Source organism: Strix uralensis, chromosome 7, assembly GCF_047716275.1.
Source record: "Strix uralensis isolate ZFMK-TIS-50842 chromosome 7, bStrUra1, whole genome shotgun sequence".
Lineage (NCBI taxonomy): Eukaryota > Metazoa > Chordata > Aves > Strigiformes > Strigidae > Strix > Strix uralensis.
Window position 1 is genome coordinate 12,021,392 of NC_133978.1, and position 26,023 is coordinate 12,047,414.

The 26,023-nt window shown below is 40.6% G+C and overlaps 2 protein-coding genes across 9 annotated transcripts in view; one reads left to right on the forward strand and one right to left on the reverse strand.

Annotated features, from left to right (window-relative positions):
* GLUD1 (glutamate dehydrogenase 1) overlaps positions 1-12,783 on the reverse strand; it is a 30,557-nt gene extending 17,774 nt beyond the window's left edge. The window contains exons 1-2 of the mRNA XM_074874446.1: positions 12,240-12,783; positions 255-335 (exon numbers count right to left, since the gene is read on the reverse strand). Of these exons, the coding sequence (XP_074730547.1) occupies positions 255-335; positions 12,240-12,672 (514 nt within the window). The 5' untranslated portion in view covers positions 12,673-12,783. The remainder of the gene's footprint in view (positions 1-254; positions 336-12,239) is intronic.
* A 250-nt stretch (positions 12,784-13,033) lies between these two features.
* SHLD2 (shieldin complex subunit 2) overlaps positions 13,034-26,023 on the forward strand; it is a 42,750-nt gene continuing 29,760 nt past the window's right edge. For 2 of the 8 annotated variants that reach the window (XR_012629617.1, XR_012629616.1), the window contains exons 1-2: positions 13,143-13,487; positions 15,332-15,405. The gene's annotated coding sequence lies outside the window, so the exon portion shown is untranslated. Of the gene's footprint in view, positions 13,094-13,142; positions 13,488-13,524; positions 13,684-15,099; positions 15,194-15,331; positions 15,406-26,023 lie in introns of those variants that run through there. The other 6 variants (XM_074874452.1, XM_074874448.1, XM_074874449.1 and 3 more) reach the window with 5 other exon arrangements.

Here is a 26,023-nt window from a genome sequence, read left to right on the forward strand (position 1 = left end):
ACTTTTACAGGAGGGGGGTAGCTAGCAGAATTTGGACTTTTCAAATGAAAATGCAACTTTATTCAAGTATCTACAGTAACAGCAGAGGAAATACATATTATTTTGGTCACTATATTTTTCCCATCTTGCTAGATATTTTAGTCAGAGATTAGTGTCTAAAACTTAATTTAATCCTTTATATGTTTTTTCTGTAAATTACATCAGTACTGATCAAAATTAAAGATTGTGTCCTTGCTTGAAAAATTATCACTTACCAACCACAGCACATTTGTATGTCATTAGAGATGCTAAGGCTTTCACTTCATCCACACTAACATCCAAACTATAACGAATACCTGCAAAATACATGAGAAAAAAGGAATTCACTGAACAACTTCATAGGTATTTATAAATCAGAGAGGTTAATTCTACACCAGCCATCTATAACATGCAAGCAGATAATTTATCAACTTATTTGCTTTAAGACTTAAGGAACAATTCCCCATACTGCTACTTAAATAGGTATCTTTTACTTAGCAGAAATTCAGTACTTCAGTAATTCTCTATTAAGTAGTTTAACAGCACCACTCAACCTTGGAACAAAAGTGAGCATTTCTTGGGAGGAAGATGAACCAAGCTGATAGGTAACTAGGAGTAGAATTTTCAAGAGGCTGATAAAGCTCATCAGCATTCCATAAGATCTTTAGCTTTGGACTTCATTCATTGTATAGACAAGATGAACTCTGTTCATGACATAACTTAGCAGTACAGGTTATAATCAAGACCTTCTTGCTAGAGTAATGCAAGCTCCTGGTAAGTTATAAGCCTTGCAATACTTTGGCTGTGGTCCAACAAAACCATACATAGCTTCAGGGCTCTGACTGCTATACACAGCCACATAACAGAAAGCAGCAAGCCACTCCGCTAAATCAAATGTGTTCAAAACATTCTGATGGAATAACTCTAACCCAGCAAGCTTTTGTGACAAGGCCATCCATCCCACATCCTGTGGAAGCCAGCCCACACCTGCATTCCCTGCTCTGAGTCATTCAGCAGAACTGCAAGTGTGTGCTGACACATGGTCCAGAGCTAGCGGCTTGGATGCAAAATGAATCTTCCCAGCCTTCGAGGCAGTTTAAAACTGAGTGGAAAATGATTACACAAAGGTAGGGAGATCTGTTACCTGCCTGACTCTTACCAGTCTTCTAAAAAAAATGGGCTCTAGCTGTCCAATTAATTGATTGAACTCAAAGTTAAAATTCATGTATCCTGGAGGTAGCTGCAGAGTAGATAATCCAAACTGACAGGGCACATAGACAGAACCGCAGAAACCTAAACACGATGTTTAAGATCAACACAGTGCCCAAAGTCATGTGGCCACAGCACAAAAACCCCTATAGCTATATGTTAGCTTCTATCCAAGCATCTCCTACATTACTAAGCATGTAACAGAGCCATGAGGAATTTATTATCCCCACCTCTACTCCCCAAATCCTTGGTTGTAGTTTGTGCCAAGTTGCATGGTGGTTTGTAGCAGGCACAGAGTGTCCTTTAGATGCTAGGACAAGGCACCACAAATTTCCTATTATGTAAAGAGAGGACCATATTCAGGTCCTCAGGAGTAAAAAACGGCCAGCATACATTAGCCAAACTAAAGCACTGTGCTGCTATGAAAGCCATTCCTGAATGCTCTGGAAACAATCCCAGTTTCAAAGGAACTGAGCACCGCTGAAATAAAGCTGAGGGCCAAGTGCTGCTTTCTTATGTGAGTTCAATCAATGAAAGAAAGTACCATGCCTCTGCAGAACAGAATTTCAATTGGTGTGTATATGGGGGAAGGGTGGTCTCCAAAAGCAAACTAGTTTCTGACTTAAGTAGCTGTAAGGGTGTTAACATCTGGGCTTTCAAGAACCTTCTCACAGGAAGTAATATTAGAAATTTAAGTGGAATCTGTCAGAGCCCAACAGACCAGTCCAAGTTACAACATACATAGTTTTTTCAAACACGTCTTACTCCGACCCTCCAGAAGAGTGGGTGGTTATCCTTCTGTCAAGCCCTGAGCAAGAACACCACCTACAGCACTAACTGTCCTACCTGGGGACACCATTCCCTCTTGGTTGAGCAGGCACTCTGGGGAAAGGTGTCATCTGAGCATTGCTCAAGCCAGCCAAGTCTGAAGCCACAATCTATGCTGGGCAGAAATGAACTCTGCCCCTCCACCCCCAGCTGAACTAGAGCACTGTGTATTTATTCAACCATATATTTATTCAAATTTCAAGTTGCATACACAAAGCAGTTTTGCTATAACTATACTCCTGCAGGCACATAAGAAGTTGTTTATCGATATACAGAAAGCAGCAGGGGGACTAAACAGGTAGGGCTAGCTGTTTTGTACAGTTTTAACAGGGAAGCAAAATACAAAAGGAGAGGGCAGCCTCTTGTGCACATCATGTGGAAGATAGGATCTGAAAAGGCGGACACAGCAGTTTAACTAGAAGACTCAAACGCATACAAAACAACTCCAGTTTCCTTGTATCACAGTCAAGGGTTACTATAAACTTTAGTGTAATAAACATTAAACTTTCATACCAAGGGAAATAGAGAAAAGGCCCCAAGACTAACAAAGTACTGAAAGGCTTTCAGCTGAGGTGCTTATTTGTCACCCATGTACATACACCAGAACAGGGAAAACTTTTAGACTTAAGGCTGAAACTGTCTTCTTCTGGATACGTTCATATTTTTGAGCAACATTTAGCTTCTATTCCAGCCTTTTAAACAGCTTTAATTGAAATGGCCTGTCTGCTGGCTTTATCTTCGTAAGTGGGAGACTAGTCAATTCTCGGAGTTGTGCTGACTTCACTAGCCACTTTGTTGCAGTTTATCTGCTGAAAACTTTCATTACTGTGTCAGGCAAAGTTCAGTGTGGATTCCAGGTTCCCTGGGAGGTGTGAGGATTTTTCCCTCCTTTGGCATGAGTGGATAACATTTAAGATGCATTCATGTTTCATTCCTTTTCACAATTTGGCCAGTTACCATTTTCCAGGAATTGTAATTACTCTACAGGAGGCCCACCTCTTGACAGGGAAGTTATCTGTGCTAAGCTGTTAGGACTGATGAGGAGCAGGCATCTGAGAATGCTGTACATTCCATCTGCAAGCGGATGCACAAAGATAAAAGACTTGATTTCTATTCTATTTGGACATCAGTGAAATTTAGTTTGACAGCTTCCTAATTTGGCAGGAGGAGAGTATTGCCTTGCATTTGCATGGCTCTTTTGGCAGTGTTACTATGCATTCAATAGCCTGAGTCTAAAAATGGACCATATACACAGATAAACACTGGGTTGTTTTTTTAAAGATTCTTAATACATAAGCAAATGAAAGTCACTGCTACGCAACAAGATTCTATTTTTTTTTAAATGCTGGCAAGTCCCACACAATAAGTCTCTGGAAACTTGTGACTTTTACAGCAAATTAGTCACAAAAAATAGCCTGAAGAAAGCCTCAAGTTACAGTATGACTCACTGCCATGGAAAATACTTATCACTGGAAAACATACAAATTCTTGTTCTAGTTGAGAATTCTCTTCCCTTGCCACACCCCAATAAGTTAAACAGTATGCTAAGAGAGACTTTGTTTTTCTATGCACAAGACCTTTTAGATGAGGAAATGTTTTAATTTTAATTCTGTTTCATGACTGGTCAATAATAAAGAGAAGGCTTTATCATCACACCGCAATGTCTATGCTTTTAAAATATCTTTTTTATGATCTGTATTTTGAAGATACTATACTTCACCCTTAGCTCTTGTACTGAGCTCAATAATTGTTTTGGCCAAAGTAAAATTTTCTCATGATTTAAGCTTAGCTTGTTAGATAGATGCTATGGATTAATTTTCACTTTTCCAAATGGAGGTAGCAAAGCACTTGAAACACAGTATTTTTTAAATAAATGTCAAAATAGTAATTATCAGTAAGACTGTATTTTGGATTTTGTAATAACAGCAGTCAGTTACCATTTTAATCAGCAGGTTTGTAGTAAGGCACTTACTAAGGCGTGTAACAAAGATCTTTATTTCAAAGAAAACTGGTAATGCATCCTACTAGATTTTACATTGTACCGATTTCAGTATGTTCCATAATGTTCAGTGTGTTTATTATGGTTCCTTAGAACACGTGTACAGAATCACCAACTTTTGAAGGATGATTCCTGTCTTTCTACATTTAGGGAAGTTAGCGTAATTATTTCCTGATCTTCTAGTGCAGTGATCTTAAATGGTAGTATCTACATATGCCCTCGCTACTAATCAGCATGACATATTCAAAGACAAGTCTCAAAACTAAACAGATGCCATAACGGTTCAGAGCAAACCAGCTGGTAAACTACTCCTCCTGCACTAAATATCTTGCAAATCTTAGCAAGTCTTGCAAGTTCCCCAGAACCTGGAAGAGATTTGCATCTCAGTCTGAATTATTAATATCTAACCAAGGCTTTTGTCCTGCTTTGACGTCAGTGTTTTCTTCTAGTTGTGATCATCTTTGGAACTTTGAAATTAATTTGGGTTCTTACAGATGAAAATTCTTGTTAAGATGGTGCATTTATACTGCTCACCAATATTTGCAAAATGCTTGCTCATCAGAATAAGCGTTCCAGGGCAGCAGCTATCCTATACTATACATACAGCACTCAGCAAAACAGATTTCATGATCTCCTTTGAAAGTTTTTAGGACTGACTACAGCCATATTAATCTCCCAGTTAGCAACACTGGATTCTGCAGTGGCCCTGCGGGTTAACAGCTTGACTGACTCTGTCCAAAAGCTGACATTACATCCAGAGTCTAAAGGAGCTTCTGTAAAGATGCTCACCTTGTTCAAACTATTCAGCAAAATCCCCAAACAAAATCCATAAATCAGCTTCAGCATTTATTGCAGTGCCTTAGTTCCTTAATGTTTTAACTCTGGATTATGTATAACATTTTCATTTAGACGAAGTTTAGGAAGTAAAGAAGTGAGACTGATTATACTACTATCAAACTCTATGTAATCATCGACACCTAACACAGTAGGAACAGATCTTCCAAGCAATCCTTAGGCTCTTTCAGAACAAGTACATTTTTCTAAATCCAGAAGAAAAATCCAGCTGTCCCTGGAAGGAACCTGCTTAGTCTTATTTAACTTTTTGCAAAGTGTGGTAAACAGCACAATGACAAATACATAATTATTGAAGATGAAGAAATTCCAGACAAACCTAACAAAGCAAGATGAGTAATTCAGTGCTGGAAAACAACAACATCGTACACCAATCAGCAGCAAGAACTACTCATGCCTAAATTCAATTCACTAACTGCCAAGAGAGGAGATAAAAATATTTATCTCTTCCCACACAGCATTAGCCAGCTATAACCTGGGGCAGGAAAGAGACTGCCCTATGGACACATCCCACCATTCTGATTTAACCACAAGTATCTATTCAGTGACCATAAGGTAATCAACCAGACAGAATACTTCAGTATCCCACTTCTTGTATACTTTTAATAAGCTGTACTTATACTTGAAATATACTTAAACGTATACACATATATGTTTATTTCATTCTATGCAGAAAAAATCCAAAAATATTCTCTACCAAAAAATAATGCATGGTGCATTAGTAAGACCTTGTGTTTTAAATGCAAATATAGGAAATTTAGTATACCACCAGGCAAGCATATATTACCTGAATCTATGCACTCAGAATATGACTATGAAGTAGAGTGTCACCTATAGAGCTACCTCAACTCTACTTACAGGATTAGGTTGCTCATTAAACTGCACTCAATGCTGTACTAACAAGGACTGATAGAGAGAGATGCAGTAACCCTACTTCCATGCAGACATTAATACCATGTGCATGGGTGTGTGCAGAGGGCGGAAATAACACACGAGTTGGCCCTGGCTAGTCCAAATGCCATAGGAGCCACAAAACAATAAGCCACCACAGTGCTGACATGAAGAAGGCAAATTCCATGCTCCTCCTAAGAGTTTATTTCCTAACAAGATGGAGGTGTTACAATTCATGCAACAAAGAATACATGCCAAGATGACCCAGAGAACAGGAGGGAGACTATCACACAAGAGATTCCCCTCCTCACCCCCTCCAACATGTGTTTATCCAGAAAGCCCAATGCTGAGAGAGGTATGATCTCTCTATAAATAGACAAGGAGCCAACAGTAGCAAGGGAAAACAACTATTTAAGATCAAGGACAAAGGTGGCTACTGCACAAACAGTATGAGCTGATTACATGAAAAAGCTGAGACTGAAAAGATTCATAGCCAGAAGAACAAGGCATAGCCTCCTACAAGAGTATCAGAGGCAAAACCACAGAACTGATACAGCTGAGAATTGCAACTAGTTTATTAAAGGACAGCAAAAGCACAGGACATCCATTCCGTGTCCTTTTTTTTTTTCAGTTTGCAATTTAAATATATATCCACTGTTGTACAATTGTAAAGTAAGCTACAAGGACAGAAACCTATGAAAATAAGGTACTCAAACTTTAGCTACAACACTGAAAGTGTTAACACAGTTCAGCTAACTACTTTTTTCTGTGTAACTCTGATATTCCTTTTAAGTTAGATCAGTTTCCACAGTTTATTTCAGGTTACAGATGGTCTATGTTATAGTTCCACCTGTTGCATGGTCCCTAGGGTACATTTCCATATCTTCCCCTTGAAGACCCCTAGGCCAAAGACACAGCATCAGAACTTTCATCCATGAATGACTTAAAAAAGCAAAGCCACCAACACAACCCCAGGATAAAGAGACCTCTGCTGAAGTGAAGATACCTTACAGAACTACTTCTTACTGCCCCCACTTACAAAGGAGAATAAAAAATGTCACAAGAACCAAGACAGTACATGGGGTGGTACTGGTCCAACTCCTGCAGTTAAAGCTTTTTCTTTTGCAAGTAAGGTTATCATCATGAGATATATATAATATGTATGTACTGGTTTAGACAAGATAATGTGTACAACAGAGGCTGTCTGATGACTGGGCACTGAGATTAGCATCGCCCTTAGACCTCTGCAATTGGAAAACTGTGGCAAGTGTAGCATGAATAAATGTCACCCTATGCAGTAAGAAACTCATTAACATGAACTCGTAAGTCCAGTGAGAAGGATAAATCCTGACAGGCAGAAGAAAAGCAGCCAAAACTAGAAGATAGGAAAGTTTTGTAATGTAGAATAGCTCCTTCCACTAACCAGCCAAGGGAGCACCACACAGCAAATCAGAATCATTCACCTCCAAGTCAACTGAGCAAATAAAAAATCATCTGTCTTTATATACAGATAGTGAACTTTGAAGTAATATATGACAAAGTTTTTCAAAATTCTTATTAACTGAAAGTTAGACTAAATCTGCTCTGGAGCTAGAGATGGTTTTAGTCTTTCTGAACTATGAAAGCAGTTGAGACTTGGTTAAGGCAATTTGGGTGAGCATAAACAAAAGGTTAGGCTGTTTCCCAGCTCTGATTCATTTGGTTTCATTGATAATGGATCCACCGGACAGTCGGTTAACATGAAAAGGCTTTAAAAAGTTTTAAAACCACTTAATAGCTTTATCCCTGCAGTAAATGCTGCCTAACATACATGGAATCATTTCCATAGTACTACGCAGGTAGGAACTCAATAAGCTTATACTATTTTCTGAAACTGACCCATTACTGAAAACAGCCATCAGCAACCACATGAAAAAGCAGCTTAACCAGTTTTACACCTTTCATGGAATCTGATAAAATTATTTACAAAGATTCATTATTTTAAGTAGGAACTGCCCAAGTACTTTTCAGCAAAGTCATCTGTATTCAGCCATCTCATTTCCTGTACCCTATTTGGTTTGGTTTAGTTCTTTAGGCAGCTGTCAGTGCAGTGAACAAGAGCAGCTGTGGTTTCCTGTTAGTGCTGGCCACTAGCACGCAAGTCACCGCATAAGCAAAGGAAAGAATGATCTGACCCACAGCATTACTTCAGCTGCCACGCAGCATCAGTCCAGTCGCATAAATACTAAGTTTAGATCGTAAGCAACTTGAGTTCCAACACAAGAAAGCTTATCTCCATGTTCTCCATGGGATGAGGAGACATCTAACTAAATTTTCCTTTCCAGCAAACAGTTACATTGCAGAAAACAGAGTCTTTACAACCTGGACTTGCATGCTGAGCATGCTGCAAGGCCTACCACCTAAATGGGTATATTCATGACCGTTCTTGTAAAGATTCCTAAAGCACAGAAGAGAAGCACACCAAAACAAAAGGAATCACCACTTTCTCAAGTTGCAAAGGTTTGCAACTCCTGAAGTAGAATTAAGGATTAATTTCTACAACAATTAAATATGTAAGCGCCACAAGGTGCAGTAAGAAATGTTATTTCTGGGTTCTTTCAATGAGGTGGAAAAACCCCACAAGTTATAAACTGAAAAGAAAGCATGTTTCAGTACCTAGTGCCAGTTTTCCTGAAAAGCACTTCTCTTGACCCAATGAAGAATCACCTGCACTACCATGTAGTGACAACTGTGTCCAACACAATCAAGTTGATTTGTGTTTTTACACCTGTTTTGGGGGAAGAAAGGAGAGTAGGATAAGCCATGAAATAACTTCCTATTTTTAATAACTATGCTTTAGATTGTCAGAACTAGGGTATTAAGAGCATCGTACTTCTCAAATAGAAATATGACAGTCAAGTTTCCCACCAAGGTGTAGAAGTTCACCTATGCAAAAAAATGTAAGACTGATCTTGAATTTGCCCTAATCCAGCCCAATCCATGTGGTCTGCCATTCCATTCCACTTCTGTACCAGGTCACAGTCATCCATCCACTCAGGAGCCTTATTTTCAAAGCAGGCCTCTTCTGGCATTCACTCTGCTGCGTTATTTCTACCTGCATGCAACAGAGACACCAGCAGAGGAGGTGGTACAGAAGGCCTACCACTCAAGGAACTGATACACTTCTGCCAGCAGGTATCATCTGCATACACACGTGTTTTAAACCGGCTTCAAAAAGATCAACCTCACATTAAGAAGTTTGGCACTTTCCAGATTTGGGCTGGACTACTAAGCAGGGGTTGAGGTATCGCCCTAGAAGAGAATGAGCAGGCAAAGAAATTGAAGGTGACGTCTGTGACAGAAGGAACATAGTCTAACTGCTATAATGTTAAGTTACAAACATATAGTAGAAACAGAAGCTGCTAAAGTGCAGATAATTCAAATGTTTATTTAGTCTCTGTTTCCTCAAGTAACCCAGATGTGTCCAGGTTTAGAGCATTTAAATCAAGATTTTGTAACTTGATTTACAATACAAAATCTTCATTAGTTCATGGTTAAATTTGTAAATTACCTTATAAACAAGAAGGTATACAGAAGTAACATACGTTCACTAATGAATTATTTTGGTATGGATGCACAAAAAGAAACGAGGAACAAAATTAAAGGAAGACAGCCCTTAAAAGACCTAAAAACATTTGTTTTCCTGCATTCCATACTTGAATCTTGAAGTGCATTTTTATCATTTGTCTAATCTGCATACAGAATAGTATTTAACATTCTCTAAACAGCATCTTTTATCCTTCAGCTTATGTAAACCTCAAGAAATACAAGAGATGAGCATTTAAAGTACAATGCTCCTTAAAAGAATGACAGAGATGGCAAGGCATCCCTACTTGCTAGTAGGGATTACCTAGCAGTAACTAAACGCTATCTCTTTATTAGTACGGAATACGCATCCTTAAAAAAAGGGAACCTTATTTTATCAAACTTTACTTTTCAGTAAGTGCAAAGTTAAAGTTCACAATTCTGCATTGGAAGAGATCTGGAAGCTTTGTTCCTCCTACTGCTCTGCAAGCCTTCCAGATGCCAATTCACCCCTTCTTTTAAAAGGTGGCCTTATGTCCCTTGCTGTTTCTTGCCAGTGTGAATTAACTTGCATTGAACTCTGGGTTCCTGTGTGTGGGACACTCACTTCAGCAAGTTTTCCCATTTCATACTATTACAGAGTTTGAGTAGTATTTCACCAGGCTTTGCCTTTTTTTTTTTTTTCCTGTGGAATCTACTAGGATTCTAGTTTAAAAATCACTTTCAGACAAAAGCTCTCAAGTTGTGTGTACATTCCGAGTGGTTCAGACATACCATAAATGCAGAAATATCTTCACCAACCCCTTTCTTCGCAGTTTGAGTAGAAATGCTCTACTTCCTCCCACCTTTTTCTTCATAGAAGGTTTCAAGCAGTGGATCTACACTTATTACACATCCCATTTAGATTTACTGCAAAACCAGATCTGTCATATGATAGTGAGCGAATTCCTAGAGAGCGTTAGAAAGTGAAATCCATTTATGATCACTACACTGAAAAAGAGTGGAAAGGAAATATCATTTGCAAACCCTTCCCTAAACCCATGGAGGGGGGTGGGGAGCAGCACAGGAAGAAAAGGACAAACTATTCAGACTTCCTACTTTGGCTGTCATTTTCAACTGCCTTGAAATTTACAATTGCAGCTTGCCACAAATGCTCCAGTGTTTGCTCCAGTGTCAGTGCAGACAGGCATAACAAATGCTACTGAAAAATTGAGAAATTCTGTTTAAGATTTAGAGATGTAGGTATCAGGACAGAAGGTACCCAATCACCCAACTGGTGTTTTTTGTTGACATACAGAGTATCTTATAATTCTTTGCTGTAAAAACATTAATTCCTTCAGTTCTGAGCAATACTAATGTGAAATATTAGAAGTTATCATATATTAAATACTATCTTATTACTTCATTTGCCACTGTATCTGCATCTTGTTATGCAAGCCAGGATCTTAGGAGTAACACAGGCTGTACAGAAAAGGATTTTTTGTAAGCAGCACCAAAAAGTAACAATCTAAACAGTGACCAAATAACAGTGTAATAATCATCAGTGTTTTAAAAGAAATTATAGCAATGGCAGAGAAACAGTAGCTCCACACAGAGTAAGCTTCAGCGACACCCAACTTCAGCTACAACTGAGTCTGATGCAGGTAGCTCTTGCTCCAAGCAATCACCAGGAAGTTGAGTTAGCCTCTTTTGGGTAAGAATTAAGCATGTCACAAGACACTCACTGTGTATTTGATTTTAGAAAGTCAGGAACCACATTAACAGCACAGACGGTGCTGCCAAGAGAAAAGTCCCATGTCATATATGCACACCAGTCAAAATGATTATTAAGAACACATTTACCTAAGAACACCCTTCCTACTCTATTCTCAAAGACAGAGGTCTTCATTGATAAGAAACCGCAGAGAAAACTTTGCTTTCAGCACCCATCATTATTTACCATAAAAACTGGTTTACACTAAAGAAAATGAAACACATTTACAGACTATAGAAGCTCTGGTTTGAGACACAGTGCTGAAATGGTCTCCAACACTGAACTGTCCAGAAAGATCAGAGCTCCTGAATAAGTTATGGACATCTGTGTTTGTTTTTCAAGGAAATGCCATCTATCCCAGACTAAAAGGGAGTCTGATTCCTCTGAGACCAGAGCTGATCCCATGCGAGCTCAGCTCTGCTCAGCTCCAGCAGGATTCACCCTCCCGGTCCCTTTGCACAGGCATGCTGTTGGCCTCACTTGTGCCAAGTCAGCTTTCCCTAGAAAAATCACTTTTGGCTCTTCCTGTGTGTCCAGCCGATAACTAGGAAAACTTGTTATTTTTCTCTACCGATGTCTTCTGGGTGAGCACTCGGGTTTTGCAGACACAGCGGGCAGTGTGTTAAGGGACAGCTTCTCCAGCTCCTGGCTCGAAAGCAGGCACTTCAAGCGCGGAGTTTCCACATGTTTTCCAACACACACTACCGAGGTTTGAGTCACGCCGAGTAATCACTGCCCTCGCACCCTGTGCCTTGCCCGGTGCCGGCGGCGAAGGCCGCGCCGCCAGACCCCACACTTGTAGGCTAACCGGGAGTGCCCAGACCCCGCGCCTAGGCTAACAGGGAGCGGCCAGACCCCGCGCCTAGGCTAACAGGGAGGTCATTCCTGGGGGCGCCGGGCAGCAGCGGAGGGCCAAAGGGCTGCGCAGGAGCCGCTCTACCCCTGCCTTCCCTTCCGACACCAGATACCGCCGGTGACAAGGAGGCCGCTGCCCCTCCTCGCCGGGAGAGCTCTTAGCGGTCGCTGGCCGGGCGGGCAGCGGGGAGCCAAGCGGGAGCAGAGCAGGGGCAGGGCCGCACGGCCCTCGGTGGGCCCGGGCACCGCGCGGGGGACGGGGGGCCTCACCTCCCTTGCAGGGGGTCCGGTGCTGGCTGTGCTGCGCCCGGTAGCCCTCGATCACCTCCCACTCGCCGTTGTCGCGCTTGATGGGGAAAGAGACGCTGAGCACATGGTTGCAGGGCTTGATGATGCGGAGGATGCCGCGGACGCGGTGGCGCCGTTCCTCCATGCTCTCGCGGGTGCGCAGCCCCTCCACCAGCTTGTCCTCCACGATGTTGGCGCCGCGGTCAAAGAACCCCTCCACCATCTTGAAGAAGTTGGGGTCGTCCTCCTTCTTCGCCGCCTCGCAGTAGTGCCGCCGCGGGCACCGGCCCCCGCCCCACGCCGCCGCTGCCGCTGCTCCTCCGGCTGCCGCTGCCGGTCCACCCGGCTCCGCGCCCGCCAGCACCGAGCCGGCGGCCAGGCGGGACGCCAGCAGTTCCCCCAAGTAGCGGTACATGGCGGCGGCCGCCGGCGCTTCCGCTAGGCGCGCAGAAGCGAGAAGCGGGCTAGCGGCGCCGGATCCCGGCGCGGAGCTGCTCCCCCACAGGGGCGGGCGCCGCCGCCGCCGCCTTTAAACGGCCTGGGGTGGGGGAGGAGGCGGGGGCCAAGGGGCGCGGGGGGGCAGCGGGGACACGCCGCGCCTCCCGACTGCGCCTGCGCCCCGCGGCCCTGCCGCCCCGCCCCGCCCCGCCGGGCCCGCGCAGGGGAAGGGGGCGCGGCCTGCGACGGCCCCGCGGGGGGCGGAGCGCGCGTGCGCCCGCCCCGCCCCGCCCCGCCCGGCGGAGCCGCTGCCCGCGGGTGCTGCGCTCCGCGCGCTGGCGGCCTCGCGCGGGCGCTGGAGCTTCCGGTCGCTCCCGGTCGTTCCCCTGCGGCCTTCGGTAGGTCGGCAGTGGGCGGGTGGAGCGGGCGGCTCCGCCCCTTGCCGCCGCGTCGCTTCCCTTTCCTCTTGCGGAGCCCTGCGCGTTCGCCTGCGGCGCGCCCGGTTGTGGGTCGCCTCTCCCGCCCAGGGACCGCTAAGGGCCGCTGCCGGGCGGAGGGCAGGGGCCTGCCGAGGGGCTCGTCGGCTTGTGCTCCGCGCCGCTGCCCTGCGCTGGGGAAGCGCCCTTACCGGTGAAGAACCTGGGGCAAGGAGCCTTGGTGGAAGCCCAAGCGTGAGCCTCTGGCCGGCTTCCAACGCCGCCTGCCCTGCCCCCAGCAGCGGCCCTGCCCTGCTCGGCGCTGCCCTTCAGCTGGGGAAAAACGTAGCTTCTCTTAGCGCGAGTACAAACGCAAGTAAGGGTACTGCCGCGCTGTGCGGCGACAGGTTTTTTCAGGGAAAGCACGGTTTGTGTGAAGACCCCCCTTGAGGGGCGACAGACTGGAAGAGCCAGCTTATCCACAAGCTTAACCACAAGTCAAGTGACTGCCCTGTCACGAGGGGGCAGAGGCTTCAAGTCAAGCTGCTAACATGGCTGCTTTGTCTACTCGGGTGTTATGGGGGTGGCATGTTGCCTTTTACTGGGTCTTGGCCCATTAAAGGGGGTTGGGTTTTATGTAGCTCAGACTTCTGAGTACATCTTTAAGAATATTGCTTTAAACTGTGCAAGATCTGTTTTCAGAACTTGGGAGATAGCGTGTTGCAGCATGTTTACCAGGTTCATTTTAGAAGAAAGTTTCTGTGGGATTGGGCTGCTAATTGGAAAATACAAGTGTATTTTTCTGTTCAGGGATGTGGGAGACGAATGCCCTCAGGGCAGGAATAACCAGGAAGTTGCTTTATCACCATGGGAATCTCTCTAACCATTGTGGTCATCCAAGGGCTGTGCTGCAAGGCTTGTGGGAAAGTAATTTAAATTCTGTCTGTATCTGTCAGCAGAAGCTTAGCCACAGACTCTTAATGCACATGAAATTTTCAGGCAACATACTCAAATTTTCTTGATTTGATGTTGTTTCTCTATCCTAAGATTCTTAAGAAGTCATAAGGACTGCTAATGAGGTTGCCTCTTTCCTGTAACGAGGATGGTTTATAACTGTAGTCTAGAGAACAAAGATCCTTGGTAGTGCATGATATGGAAACAAAAGCAAGAAAGGAGCGTGTTCTTGGGGCAATTTGTTATTTGGATGTTCCCACAGGGCTTCAGGAACAAACTTGTCCATCGTGTAGGTGGTTCATAGAGAACTTTCATTCTGGGGTTCATTTTCAGTTCACAGAATTGCAGTGTTCTCGGTGGATGTATCAGCTTTGAGCTATTTGATTTCTGTCATCTGCAGGTTCTTATGAGCTAAAGCTTGACTATGAGTTTTTAACTTTTGTAAATGTGTAGGAAAGAAGGCAGTGAAAGGTATTATGGCAATTAGTCCTTATCAGCTAATTATTTTCACCTTGTTCTGTAGATTAGACTACAACTTGACAGACACAAAGGTTAAATGAAAAATATGACTAACCAGTTTGCTCAAGTGTGTAGACTTAGATCAAAATAAGGTTAATATGCTTAACTCTTATCCTGCCTTCAACAGATTTATAAGCTTTACTCAGTTATCAGCTGCTTGAAGTATCAGGCTATGTTTGTAGTACGCATCTGTGAACGTGTATGAGGCTGAGTGTGGGACATGACAGTGTGAAAACAAAGTGGATCTCTCCATGGGTTCAGTCACACAATTGTATCTGGAGTAATGCAGCACCATAGCAACCCCTTTTCTAAACAAGATGGGATTTCAATAAGCTGTGTGTTGAATGCTAAGAATAACTAGATCAGTATGTTAAATTTCTTAGTCTTTAAATATTGTAAAAGAGAATATACCTAGGGATTTTTGTTTGCACGTTTTCATGAATGAAATCATGTGTACAGTTTACAGCCTCTTTAACAATCTCAGCAGGTCTCTACCATATTATTATTTGCTTCAGATGCCTTCTGGAGACAAGAGTAACTATGCTGCCTGAGGGTATTCAAAAAGAGTAAGAATAGGAGTTATATACCCCATTCCAGTATTCTTATATGGTAAGTGGTGAGCAGTTGAAGCAAAATGTATTTGTGAGAGGAAATGAAAATTCAGATGCTTTAGAATGAGTCCTAGCAGGTATGAAATTGGTAACTGCAATAATAAAAGATTAACTGTATCTTCTTTTTCTTGTATAGCATATGGGGTGCCACAGAAGATTCACATTTGAGTAGCATGAGCGAAAAAAAAAATCTCTTGGATGGATTCAAAGGTAACTTTTTGGTTTCACAACCAGAAGTTTCACTAACTTTGTTAGTTTCATGTTGAATGTTGGTCTTAGGCCTGTATCTGAAGAGAGACATACATAGAGAAAGCTTAATACTGGTGTGGTAGGAACTGTGTGGTTCATGGACTGTGCAACAAGGTCATATTCAGCTGAGTATACATGATAGGTATAAGTTTTTATTTAAACTCTGTGAAGGAGGTCAAGGAGACAAACAAGTTGATATAATTTCCTAAGCTACACCTAAAACATCTTTGTAATTTTAACAGTTCACTTTTACTATATATATGAACAATAATAAAGAGTATTGTGCTTTCCTGAGCCAATGCACAGTTTTAAAGTGTAAATTACCAATTTCATAGCAATTGGAGTCAAATTTATTATGTATCAAACTTTAAAGTTTTACTGAAAAAAGTGATCTGAGACGGGAATCCAGTACTTTCTGCTTTAATCCGTGAATATTATTGAAGTATATTAGCTATTTGAGAATATGTAGGTGGCTAGGATAATCTTTTTCCTCTGCCTAACATCATTAATAGTGAGGTCATAAATGGAAAATATATTTTTATTAAAATGGTTCAGCTTAGTGTTCTCTATCAAAGTTTGTTAGTTGGGTTAAAATGTTCCCAGGATGTACTGGTACAGGGTTATTTCAGAAGCTTGGATAGCTATCCCCAGTTTGCATCCCAGTCTCCTTACCAGCTTACCGAAGTAGGTGAGTGAGAGCAGAGAAGCTGGAAATTAGGGGTCCTCACAGGGCTGCCCCTCATCTGGCTAAGCCCCTCCAAATCCAGGGTACCCTGGGATTGCCTCCAGTTCAGAGACTTCAGAGTCTGAACATCCATTAGACAACATGTTCAGGAGGAAAGTTGATCCGTACAGTGGACAGAGAACTAATTCCTTTCTGTGGCAAACAAACACTCTTCTGGGAACAGAAATGGATTTTGAAATACTCTGCAAATGGAATTACAGTTACTTCAGCAAGCTTCATTTTAAGCTGTTGGCCATATCACATGAAGCATTTGGCCATTCTTAGCCTTTGCTTAAAGAACTGCTTGAGATAAAGTCCAGATATTGGTAACACATACGAAGACTTTTTCTGGTGATTCCAGAAATAACATGGCAAGTTGTAAAACTGAGGTTCTAGCCCAGTGGAATAATTTAGAACATTAAACAAGTTGAAGCAAGTTCTTGTTCCCCTTTGAATTGCCTGTATGAGCAACTGTTTCCCTTCCTTATTTCACCAGAAGTTGCAAAAAAAATGCTTATTTTTCTTGGACGTAAGTGTTACGCTGTATTGCTTCATGTAGACCTTGGTGGTGTAACTGAATAGGTGAGAGTTGGAGTTACTGTCTTATCCCAAACTGTTGCTGAAGAAAAACAGTTCAGCACCAGAGTTAATAGATCTGTGGATGATGGAATAATAGTTACTGGGAGAATGGGAGGGTATGAATCTGTCAGGAATACTAAAATCCTGTGCCTGTCTTTGTTAAATAGAGGGTATGCAGGTAGGCAGCAAGCTGTTGTAGGACTTCACAGTAATCCTACTGCATTGGAGCTGCCTGCATATTGTGGCAAAGTATGTTAAAATACTATTGAATAGCAATCTAATTCTTTTGTAGGTCTTTAGCTTGAGATATTCTCAAGTTTTATGGATTGTATTTTCCAACTTCGCAATGCTGTAAAGTGAAACTTCGTGTATAATTATTTTTGGCATAGGATGTGAAAGTAGAGAAGAGATGATTGTTTGTGTCTGCAGGAAAATGTTGTACCAGCATTCGGTCTTCAGACCAATGCGGGGAAATGCTGATAAAAGCACGTGGTCTTTTAAATATGTATATTTTTATAACATAAATACACTACAGTTTAAAGAATCTAAGGAATGATTAATGTAATGAGAGCCTAATTTTAATTCCAAATTTATGAATAAGTTGTTATACTCTGTTTATCACTTAGATCTGAATCTAAGTGCCACATTTTTTTGGTTATATTCTTCCCTTTTTATGCCAAGCCAGTACATGGTATAACAGGGATGAAATGAGAAGTGTGGCACAGTTGTCTAGCTGTACAGTGTTCCTAGAGGGCTGGCTCTGTAAGATGCTATTACAGGCAACACATGAATTAGGCAAATCCCAGAAGATTAATTTGTGACCTCTCTATATAAGCACTTTTACAAAATGAACACTTGACTAGAAATCTTTGTTTCAGTTCTCTCTTTGCAACCAATTAGAAACTAAAACTGACAGGCATTTCACTGGCAGCGTAAGGTATCAATACTTAGATCTTTTGGTTTGGAGACTAAGGGGGAGGCAGCTGAATTTAAAATTCTGGTAAAGACCTATGAATCCTTTAACTGAGGTCTCTCAGATATTTTTTCTTTCCTGTATAAATAGCTTCAGCTGTGTTCAGCTGTACCAAAGCTGGAGAGCAGACTGGCACGTTTTCTTTATTTGCTTACTTTGTCTTGACACAAAAGTACCTGAATCTGGTGGTTTTCCAGGCAGGCTGCAGAAGTCAGGTTTGTGCATGCTGCAAATCAGAGATGTGCTTTCTGTAGTGCCACAGAATTGGAGAAGAGGTGTCTGGATTGTTTCCTGTTGAGATAAAAGATTCTAAAGCTTCCAATACTTTGTGTTGTTAGTTAGATGTTTAGGTACCTGTGATCTGACTAATTCGCATTAAATTTAAGAATTTTAATGATTGCTAAATTCAAGTATAAGCTGCTAACATCTTGTTCGTATATAAATAGTGACTTTTTTGCCTGTCTGTGGCCCTGTAAAAGTAGGGAGTGAAACACATAAGTGTACAAGTAAAGTAGGAAGTTGGTAGGTTTAGCCTTGTAGGGACTTTCTTTGTGAAATACTAGTCTAAAGTGAGAGTCTTGGTTTTTATACTTGAGACGCTGCTACAAAAATAAGTAGCTGAGCAAAATAATGATTAAATTTATTATTTAAGCAATCGTAAGATTTTTTTAATTTTTTTTACTTTTCCAGACTTTCTTCAACAACATACTGTTCTTATTTTACAGTTCTGGCAATAGAATTTTTAGGCTGGTTTTGAGGATGTAAATTTGACAGGGGTTCCTAATTCTCTCAGTGAAAGGTACTTGAAAAACCCTCAGTGAGTGGACTAACCTACCAACATTTCAGAGCAAGTGTTATAGGGCAGTTTCCTGAGCTTTTAAAATGTTAATTCTGCTGCAGAAGTCAGAAAATATTGAATAAAATCTGATAACTACCTCATCAGTAAATGCAGTTTTGATTGCCTTGAGAAGTGGTGGTGCATATGTTTATCAGCTTTAAAGACTCTCTGTCTCTGTCTGTTTATATTGTTGCTGTGCATGATGACTGAGGTTGCCAACTGTTTACTTCAGCTCTGTGACAGAAGAGATATAAAAAGCACCTCATGTATACAGGAGATAATGTTCTGTAGATTTGCAGAAATTTTCTGTGCTGTGTTTTGGTACTGTTACTGTCAATATATTACTAATAGGCATTGCCAGATAATATAACTGAGAAATATAAAATGCACTTTTTATAACACTTATTTCCTATAATGCCACTTCTGGTTTTCAATGGGTAGGACAAAAAGTAAGTTTCTCTGGAGCCTGCAGATCTGATCTGAAGCTTACTGAAGTCCGTAACAAATTAATCTGATTTCAGCAACCTTTCAGTCAACATGGCCCTTAATGAAGTGCTAGAAGCTTTTGCAGGTCAATGTGAAGGTTTGTCTTTTCTCAGTTCTTCTAACAGTGAGAATCTGTTAAAGCAGCTGTTTTGTGTATTTGTGGAATAATGTTTAGCTTTTGCTTGGTTTTAACTCATATCTCGTTTAAAAGACAAAAGAGGGGACAATACAGTTACCAAACCCAATATATTTGAGATTCCCATCTAACTGTTAAATGTGTTTGAAATTAGCTGATGTAAAAAGCTAGTTATTGGAAAGCTGACAGGTATACAGGCATAAAACCTCCACAGATACACTGTGAGCATGCAAGCTTTGTTCCCTTAAATAGGGTTAGGAGGGAAAGAAAGTACTTCAGTCAGTTTATTTCCTGGAAATTATACTATTTTTTAGAGAATTGCGTTCTATTTTAGTCAACAGCAAACAACAGATAGCAGAAAGAATGGTTTCCCAGGAGTGAACTAAGAATTTTTTGAAAGTAATAGTTACAATTGAAATTGATGTTTTTTGCATCTCTTGGTGGTCTTGGCTGTCTGACTGAAAATTATACCTGAGATCTTAACAGCCTGGAATCACAGCGTCAAAGACTGCAAACCAGTTTTTTCTTGCTTTAATGCTCAGTTGACAATCAGAAGTTGTTGATGTAAACAGAGTGCATATTGTTTAAATAACAAACATAAAGCTCTTAACTAGAGAACACTAATCTCCTGTAGTGCTTTTGTTTGCATTTCTGTTAACAAAATCAACTGTATCCTCTTTCACTTTGGAAGACTGTTTATGGAAACCTCTATTTTTAAAATACGTTTGAATACTTAATCCTTCGTGAAAGATGTTGGTGGATGAAGCCCAGATCCAAAGGAATTAAGAATTGCTTCTCAAGTTTGGTGCAATTGAAATTGGTGTTGTTCATCAGAAAAGTCCAAGAGTACATTGACTGGTATTTTTCAACACATTGTGGATTTCCGGGGGGGGGGGGGGGGGGGGCGGGGGCTGGATGCTAAAAGTGTGTATGTGATATCTTAGTCGTCTTTCACAGACCTCAGGACTGTTCATGGTGCCCACTGGATGTAGAGATCCAGTGCAAAAAGTCACTGCTATATAGCTCATCCCAGAGGGAATCTCAGAATGTGAAATTAGGTCAGAATAAGAAATACTTCTGTATGAATTAAATTGTCCCATCTTGAGCACACTTGAACAATTTTTGAAAACATGGTATTTTAAAAAAGTTAGGGTTTTTTTTTCCCATCCCTTTGGTCTGTGTTCCAGTTAAATGGCTTGGTTTATTCATAATGTCCTGGTTTATTCATAATGTCCTTCTGTGGAAATGCTGTAGTTTATTAAGATCACGTTATATACGGTGTTCAGGTGCCCGTGGGGCAATAATGTTAAATGTATAGCCATGCAGTACCAGAACCAAGTGCCAGTTCATGGAATTGTGACAAAACCTGCACGGACAAAATCTATATATCCTGGAATACCTCTGGAGGCATTGTTGCTGTCATTGTTACTCAGAGCTGGTGTGGGAGCAGTGGACACCTTAAGGAGCAAGGGTGGGGTGGGCCTAGTGGTGCCCAGAGATGTGAGGAGCATCCAAGGGATATTGGCAGTTGTCATGAGAATAGTTAGCAATTGCTGCCTTAAACCCTCAGCACTGCCATAGAATCTGATTTAGATAAACATTTCTTTTAATTAACAAACTGAAGATTTTGTGCTGTTTAAGTTTTTCTTGATTATTATTTATTGTCTAATCTTGTCAATGCTGGCAAGGTAATGCCTAATTTATCTGTTCTACTTTTTCTCTTCTGTTTTTTCTTTTGAAAATCAGTAGGTTGAAGGTAAGCTGCTTTTGAAATACTTGTGAGGTAGAGCCTCTGCACACATTGGTAGCAGTTTTTCTGATTTTGGATTGTATCAGCAATAGCGTGGCCAGCAGGGACAGGGAAGGGATCTTACCCCTGTACTCGGCACTGGTGAGGCCGCACCTCGATGACTGTGTTCAGTTTTGGGCCCCTCACTACAAAAAGGACATTGAATGACTCGAGCGTGTCCAGAGAAGGGCAACGAAGCTGGTGAAGGGTCTGGAGCACATGTCGTACGAGGAGCGGCTGAGGGAACTGGGGTTGTTTAGTCTGGAGAAGAGGAGGCTGAGGGGAGACCTCATCGCCCTCTACAACTGCCTGAAAGGAGGTTGCAGAGAGATGGGGATGAGTCTCTTGAACCAAGTGACAAGTGATAGGACAAGAGGTAATGCCCTCAAGTTGTGCCAGGGAAGGTTTAGACTGGATATTAGGAAGCATTTCTTTCCAGAACGGGTTGTTAGGCGTTGGAATGGGCTGCCCAGGGAGGTGATGGAGTCCCCACCCCTGGAGGTGTTTAAGAGTCGGGTTGACATAGCGCTGAGGGATCTGGTGTAGTTGGGAACTGTCAGTGTTAGGTTAATGGTTGGACTAGATGATCTTCAAGGTCTTTTCCCACCTCGATGATTCTGTGATAGAAGTATTATATTGCTGTCATCTGACTCAATGAGTTAAAATCGTCATGGAATTTGTAAAAGCTTATCTTGACTTCTTTTGTTTTGTCTTATCAGTTTTTCAGATAAGCTGGTGTTTGTCTTTAATTTAGTAAAAGAAAACTAGCTGGCAGTCTAAATAATGTATGCTTTTAGATTGTTCAGTTATCATTAGAGATCAACTTTCTTGGACAGAGTATATGTTATATGTTCATCTCAGGCTTAGAGTCTGCATTAACACTGTGGCAGTTACATAAATAAATTTAACATTGAGCTATATAAGCAGACATTGAGCTTCTTCCTGATGTGACAAATACCTCATGAAGGTAACAGAGGAGAAGGAAGGAAAAAGCCAGTCTCCTTCACTGTTCTGTTCCCCTGTATACTTTACGCCTCACCTACCAGTGAACCCATACTTGTACTGCAAGTCCATTAGTGTTACTTAGTTTTAGGTTTAATTTATTCTTGTTTATTACATGGCTAATTCAGTGAAGGTTATTTTAAGTCAAAGAAATTAATGGGCCTGTTAACTAAAAGAAGAAAGTTATCTTATTTGGCAAAACATTGTAATCTCATCACCTTTTTTTTCTCCCAGAGTGTGTGAGTATTAACGTCACATCAGAATATAGCGCACTGCCTGAAGACTTAAATTAATTCTTAACATTTTGCAAATTAAGGCTTAGTTGTGTGGGTAGGTTCTGCACAACACATAAGGTAAAAGAAAACCTCTTTCAGATAGTGTATGAGTTTCAAGAACTAATCAAAAGTAACACCGGGTGCCCTGTGTTAATACGAACTTTGCATCATTAGATTATTTTATGCTGGCATTTGATTAGTTTATGCTGGTGTAAGTCAGCACCTGAGACCTCAAGTAAGGAAGAAAAGCATTTGCCTGAGGAGGACAATAAACTTTATGCTGCAGGAGGAGAGAAAATCACAGATGTAGAAATGGGATAACCAGAGACAATGAATGTTAAAAATCTCAATAGGTAAGCTGAAAAGTTGAGATAAAAAGGATAGTTTTGTGACTTATCAAAAAGGCAGAGGATTATGCATTGGGGAACGATAGTGCAATGTTTAAAGTATGAGTATGAAAGATTCACACAGAGTTCTCCACTTGTTTCAGCTTACTGCATGAGCCAAAGTAAATTACTTAATCTTTCCTAGCCTCAGTTTCCATAAAAAAAAAAAAAAAAAAAAACAGATGATAATTTATTTCCTACTTCTTAAAGGTATGGGGAGGACAAATACATTAAGTATCATTTGGAACTGAGCTGGTTATGTGAATTTGTATGGTCCTCATATCTGAATGAACATAGGTCAGTATTACAGAGCATGGTCAGTATTTATTCTCAATGAGAAACTCATGGAATTTGCTTTTCTAATAAACTGATACAGTTTTTTCTTTCCTGTCAAACTTAGGTTTTCAGAAGAAATGCAGGAAAGCCTTAGATTGACTTCTAAGTGATAAGTAAAATACTCCTTGTCTTGAATGTTCATCCTTTATCAGAGCATATTAAATTTACAAAGTTTTCTCCCTTGTGGGGAACAGAAACAGTGAACTCTAATGGAACTACAGTTCATTCACTTTATGTTGAAGATAATGAAAAATATAAGTTACGTAGGATTTTACAGGTTCTGTTGGATTAAAAGAATCCATAGAAATTAGTGTTAGAGAAATAAGCAGATGTTCTCTTGGAATAACAGGACACTATCTGTAGCTGCCTCCGTGTGTCAGTTTGGATAAAACAAGTGATCATCAAATACAGTACATACGTGTTTTTCCAGTAGATTTTATTTCAGTTATTTCCACACTATGTGCTTAATGTGTCTGAAAAAATCATTCAGCCAGTCTTCATCCAGCAAATTTGATGATGACAGGTTAATATAACTTGACCTGTGACTATATTTGGTTATAAAACTTTCTAAAATGCCAAGTAAGGTGAAATTACTCAACAAACAAAGGAAATGGATACTGGAATTAGCATGAGTTCTTTGGGCATGTGCCAGTGTAGATATGATTGTGCCTTTTTGCTGAGAACGTCAGATCAACTTTTTTAAAGCAGTGTAATTCCTTGAGCTTTGTCTGTACTTGCTGGGTTTTTTCTATTTTGTTTTCCCATCCTAGATCATAAGAGAATGTAAAATGGTTGAGATGGACCAAGGTGACTCTCAGATCTTTAACTGCATGGACTGCTAATTCTAATTGACCTGTTGGGGATACAGACAGTTTAGCTATTCCCCAGTCTTCGTGTGTACAGCAATGTAACCTCAGTGGACAGAGCTCTGGCTTCTCAGGCATGAGACTTTCATTCCTACAGTAGAATAATCAGTCAAGATCAAACCCCTATTGCATCAATGCTTGTAAAGCACTGCTAATCCTAAAGATCACTGACAAGGTTTCTTCAAATAGTACTGCTCTTAACATCTAGTTCTTGACCTGAGAAGTCAGTATTTTCTTCTTAGGATAATGGGATTAGACTACTCTTGAATTATCATGAGTACTGTTATTAGTATGAAGCATGGTGGCAAATTTCTATCATGAAGCCTGAAACTAGACTGGAGGTGTAATGTAATGTGGAAAACCCTAGATAACTTTTAAATGGGAACAGCTTCAGTCCCTGCTTAACTGTATTTTGATTCGTACAAGATGAGCAGTTGAATAGGTCAAAACCTATTCTTTCAAAGTCTCATGTAAGATTTTCCCATCCCTTTCTAAATACTAATGTTGTCTGCAAGAATGAGATTTTCTTTTTTGAAAGATAAGTTTGTATCAAGACATTTTTTATGGTCTTTCACTTTGACGTTTACGGTCTTAAGAAGCTGGGCGCTGGGAAGGGAAAAATTTTGCATAACACCACAATTCTATACAGCAGTACAGTACAAGTGGCTTTGCATTGCTCATCAGTGGAGGATACTACTGATAGACAGCCTCCTTCTCCATTTTTACATGCCCAGTGAAAAATCTGAGATGCCCACCAAACAGTGTGTCATTTCAGAGACACACTTGGAGAATGGTATCTGCATAGAGTAGCTTTCAGGATCAGGGCTTCAGACTTAAAATGACCTGGGTTTAAAATGTAAGTACTTGTATTCTAAACACTGGGTTTCCCAAGTTGAAGGGATAGTCATAGGTAAAGGGACTTGACAACTGGTTCCCATTTGGGATTAGAATTTTAACGTCCTTGAGAGCTGGTAGAGTAAAACTTATTTCTTTGCCAAACTGAGAAGGGAGCATTAAGTGACATCATAATGTGCTGTGTAATCATATTGTGTAGTTCTTAATTCTTTTACACATTATGATGTTACCTCTTTCGTCTTCTATATTTGCGTTTTTTAACATGGAATACAATTTAAATGGACGCTGCATTGGATGTTTTTCTTCCCATCTTCATCAAATCAAGTACTTGTACTTGCTCATTTTGTGTAGATTAAAGCTTTCCATCCATACCCTGTCACTTAGGAATTTTTTCTCACTGTGATCTGACTATTCAGTTTTCTGCATGGTTTTTCTGTTGGCAGCTGCAGTTCAAAATATGTTGTATAATATATTGTAATTTACATCATACAAGTTCCTGTTGAGAAAGCTTTCAGTTAATGTGTTAATATTTTGGTTCTCACTTGTCACTGAATACCTTGTATTTAATGAATGAATACTGTCTTTATTTTGGGGAAGATGCTTTTGATAATTTTTAAATCTGATTTCCATACCATAAACTAAATCTCCATTTGTTGCTTTTTATATTTGTGCTGACAAACATCATAGCTTAGTGGTTTAGTTTTATGTATTTTTATTTATCTCAGATTTTTCTTTTGATCCAGTGTTTCATAATGGTTAACATGAAATGTTGCCATATTTCATTTAATGTTTGCGGTTATGAATGGCTCCTAAACTGCCATTAATTTGGATGGTATATTAGTTTTAACTGCAAGATAAAGCTTTATATATAGTGTAAACATCAGTATAGTTCTTGCAATGAAATGTAAGGTAACTTGGAACATTAGCTAAGAGAGAACAAACTGTACTGCTTTTTGAATTCCTTTCTCTCTGGTCAGTTGTAAAGATTACTAATCTCTGGGGAAAGATAATAGGTCATATGTTTAATGTAATAGTTTTTTGATTTTCTGCTTTATCTGCTAGTTTTTAAATCTTTTAAAGTAAGCTCATCTAAACAGGTCTTAATGTGAAATTTATGGGAAGGACGAAACCAATGTGTATTTACTCTTTATCTGTTATGTGCTCAATACTACAATAGCTAATTATTTATATTCCGTGTGCTTCCTAACACAAGTAAAATCTGGAGTTAGTCAAATCATTATCTAAATATGTAGAATAGTTTGATATGGAATGGATAGCAAGTTCCTTGTATTTCTTCACCTCCCTGCAGTAATCATAATTTATTTTACATCTAA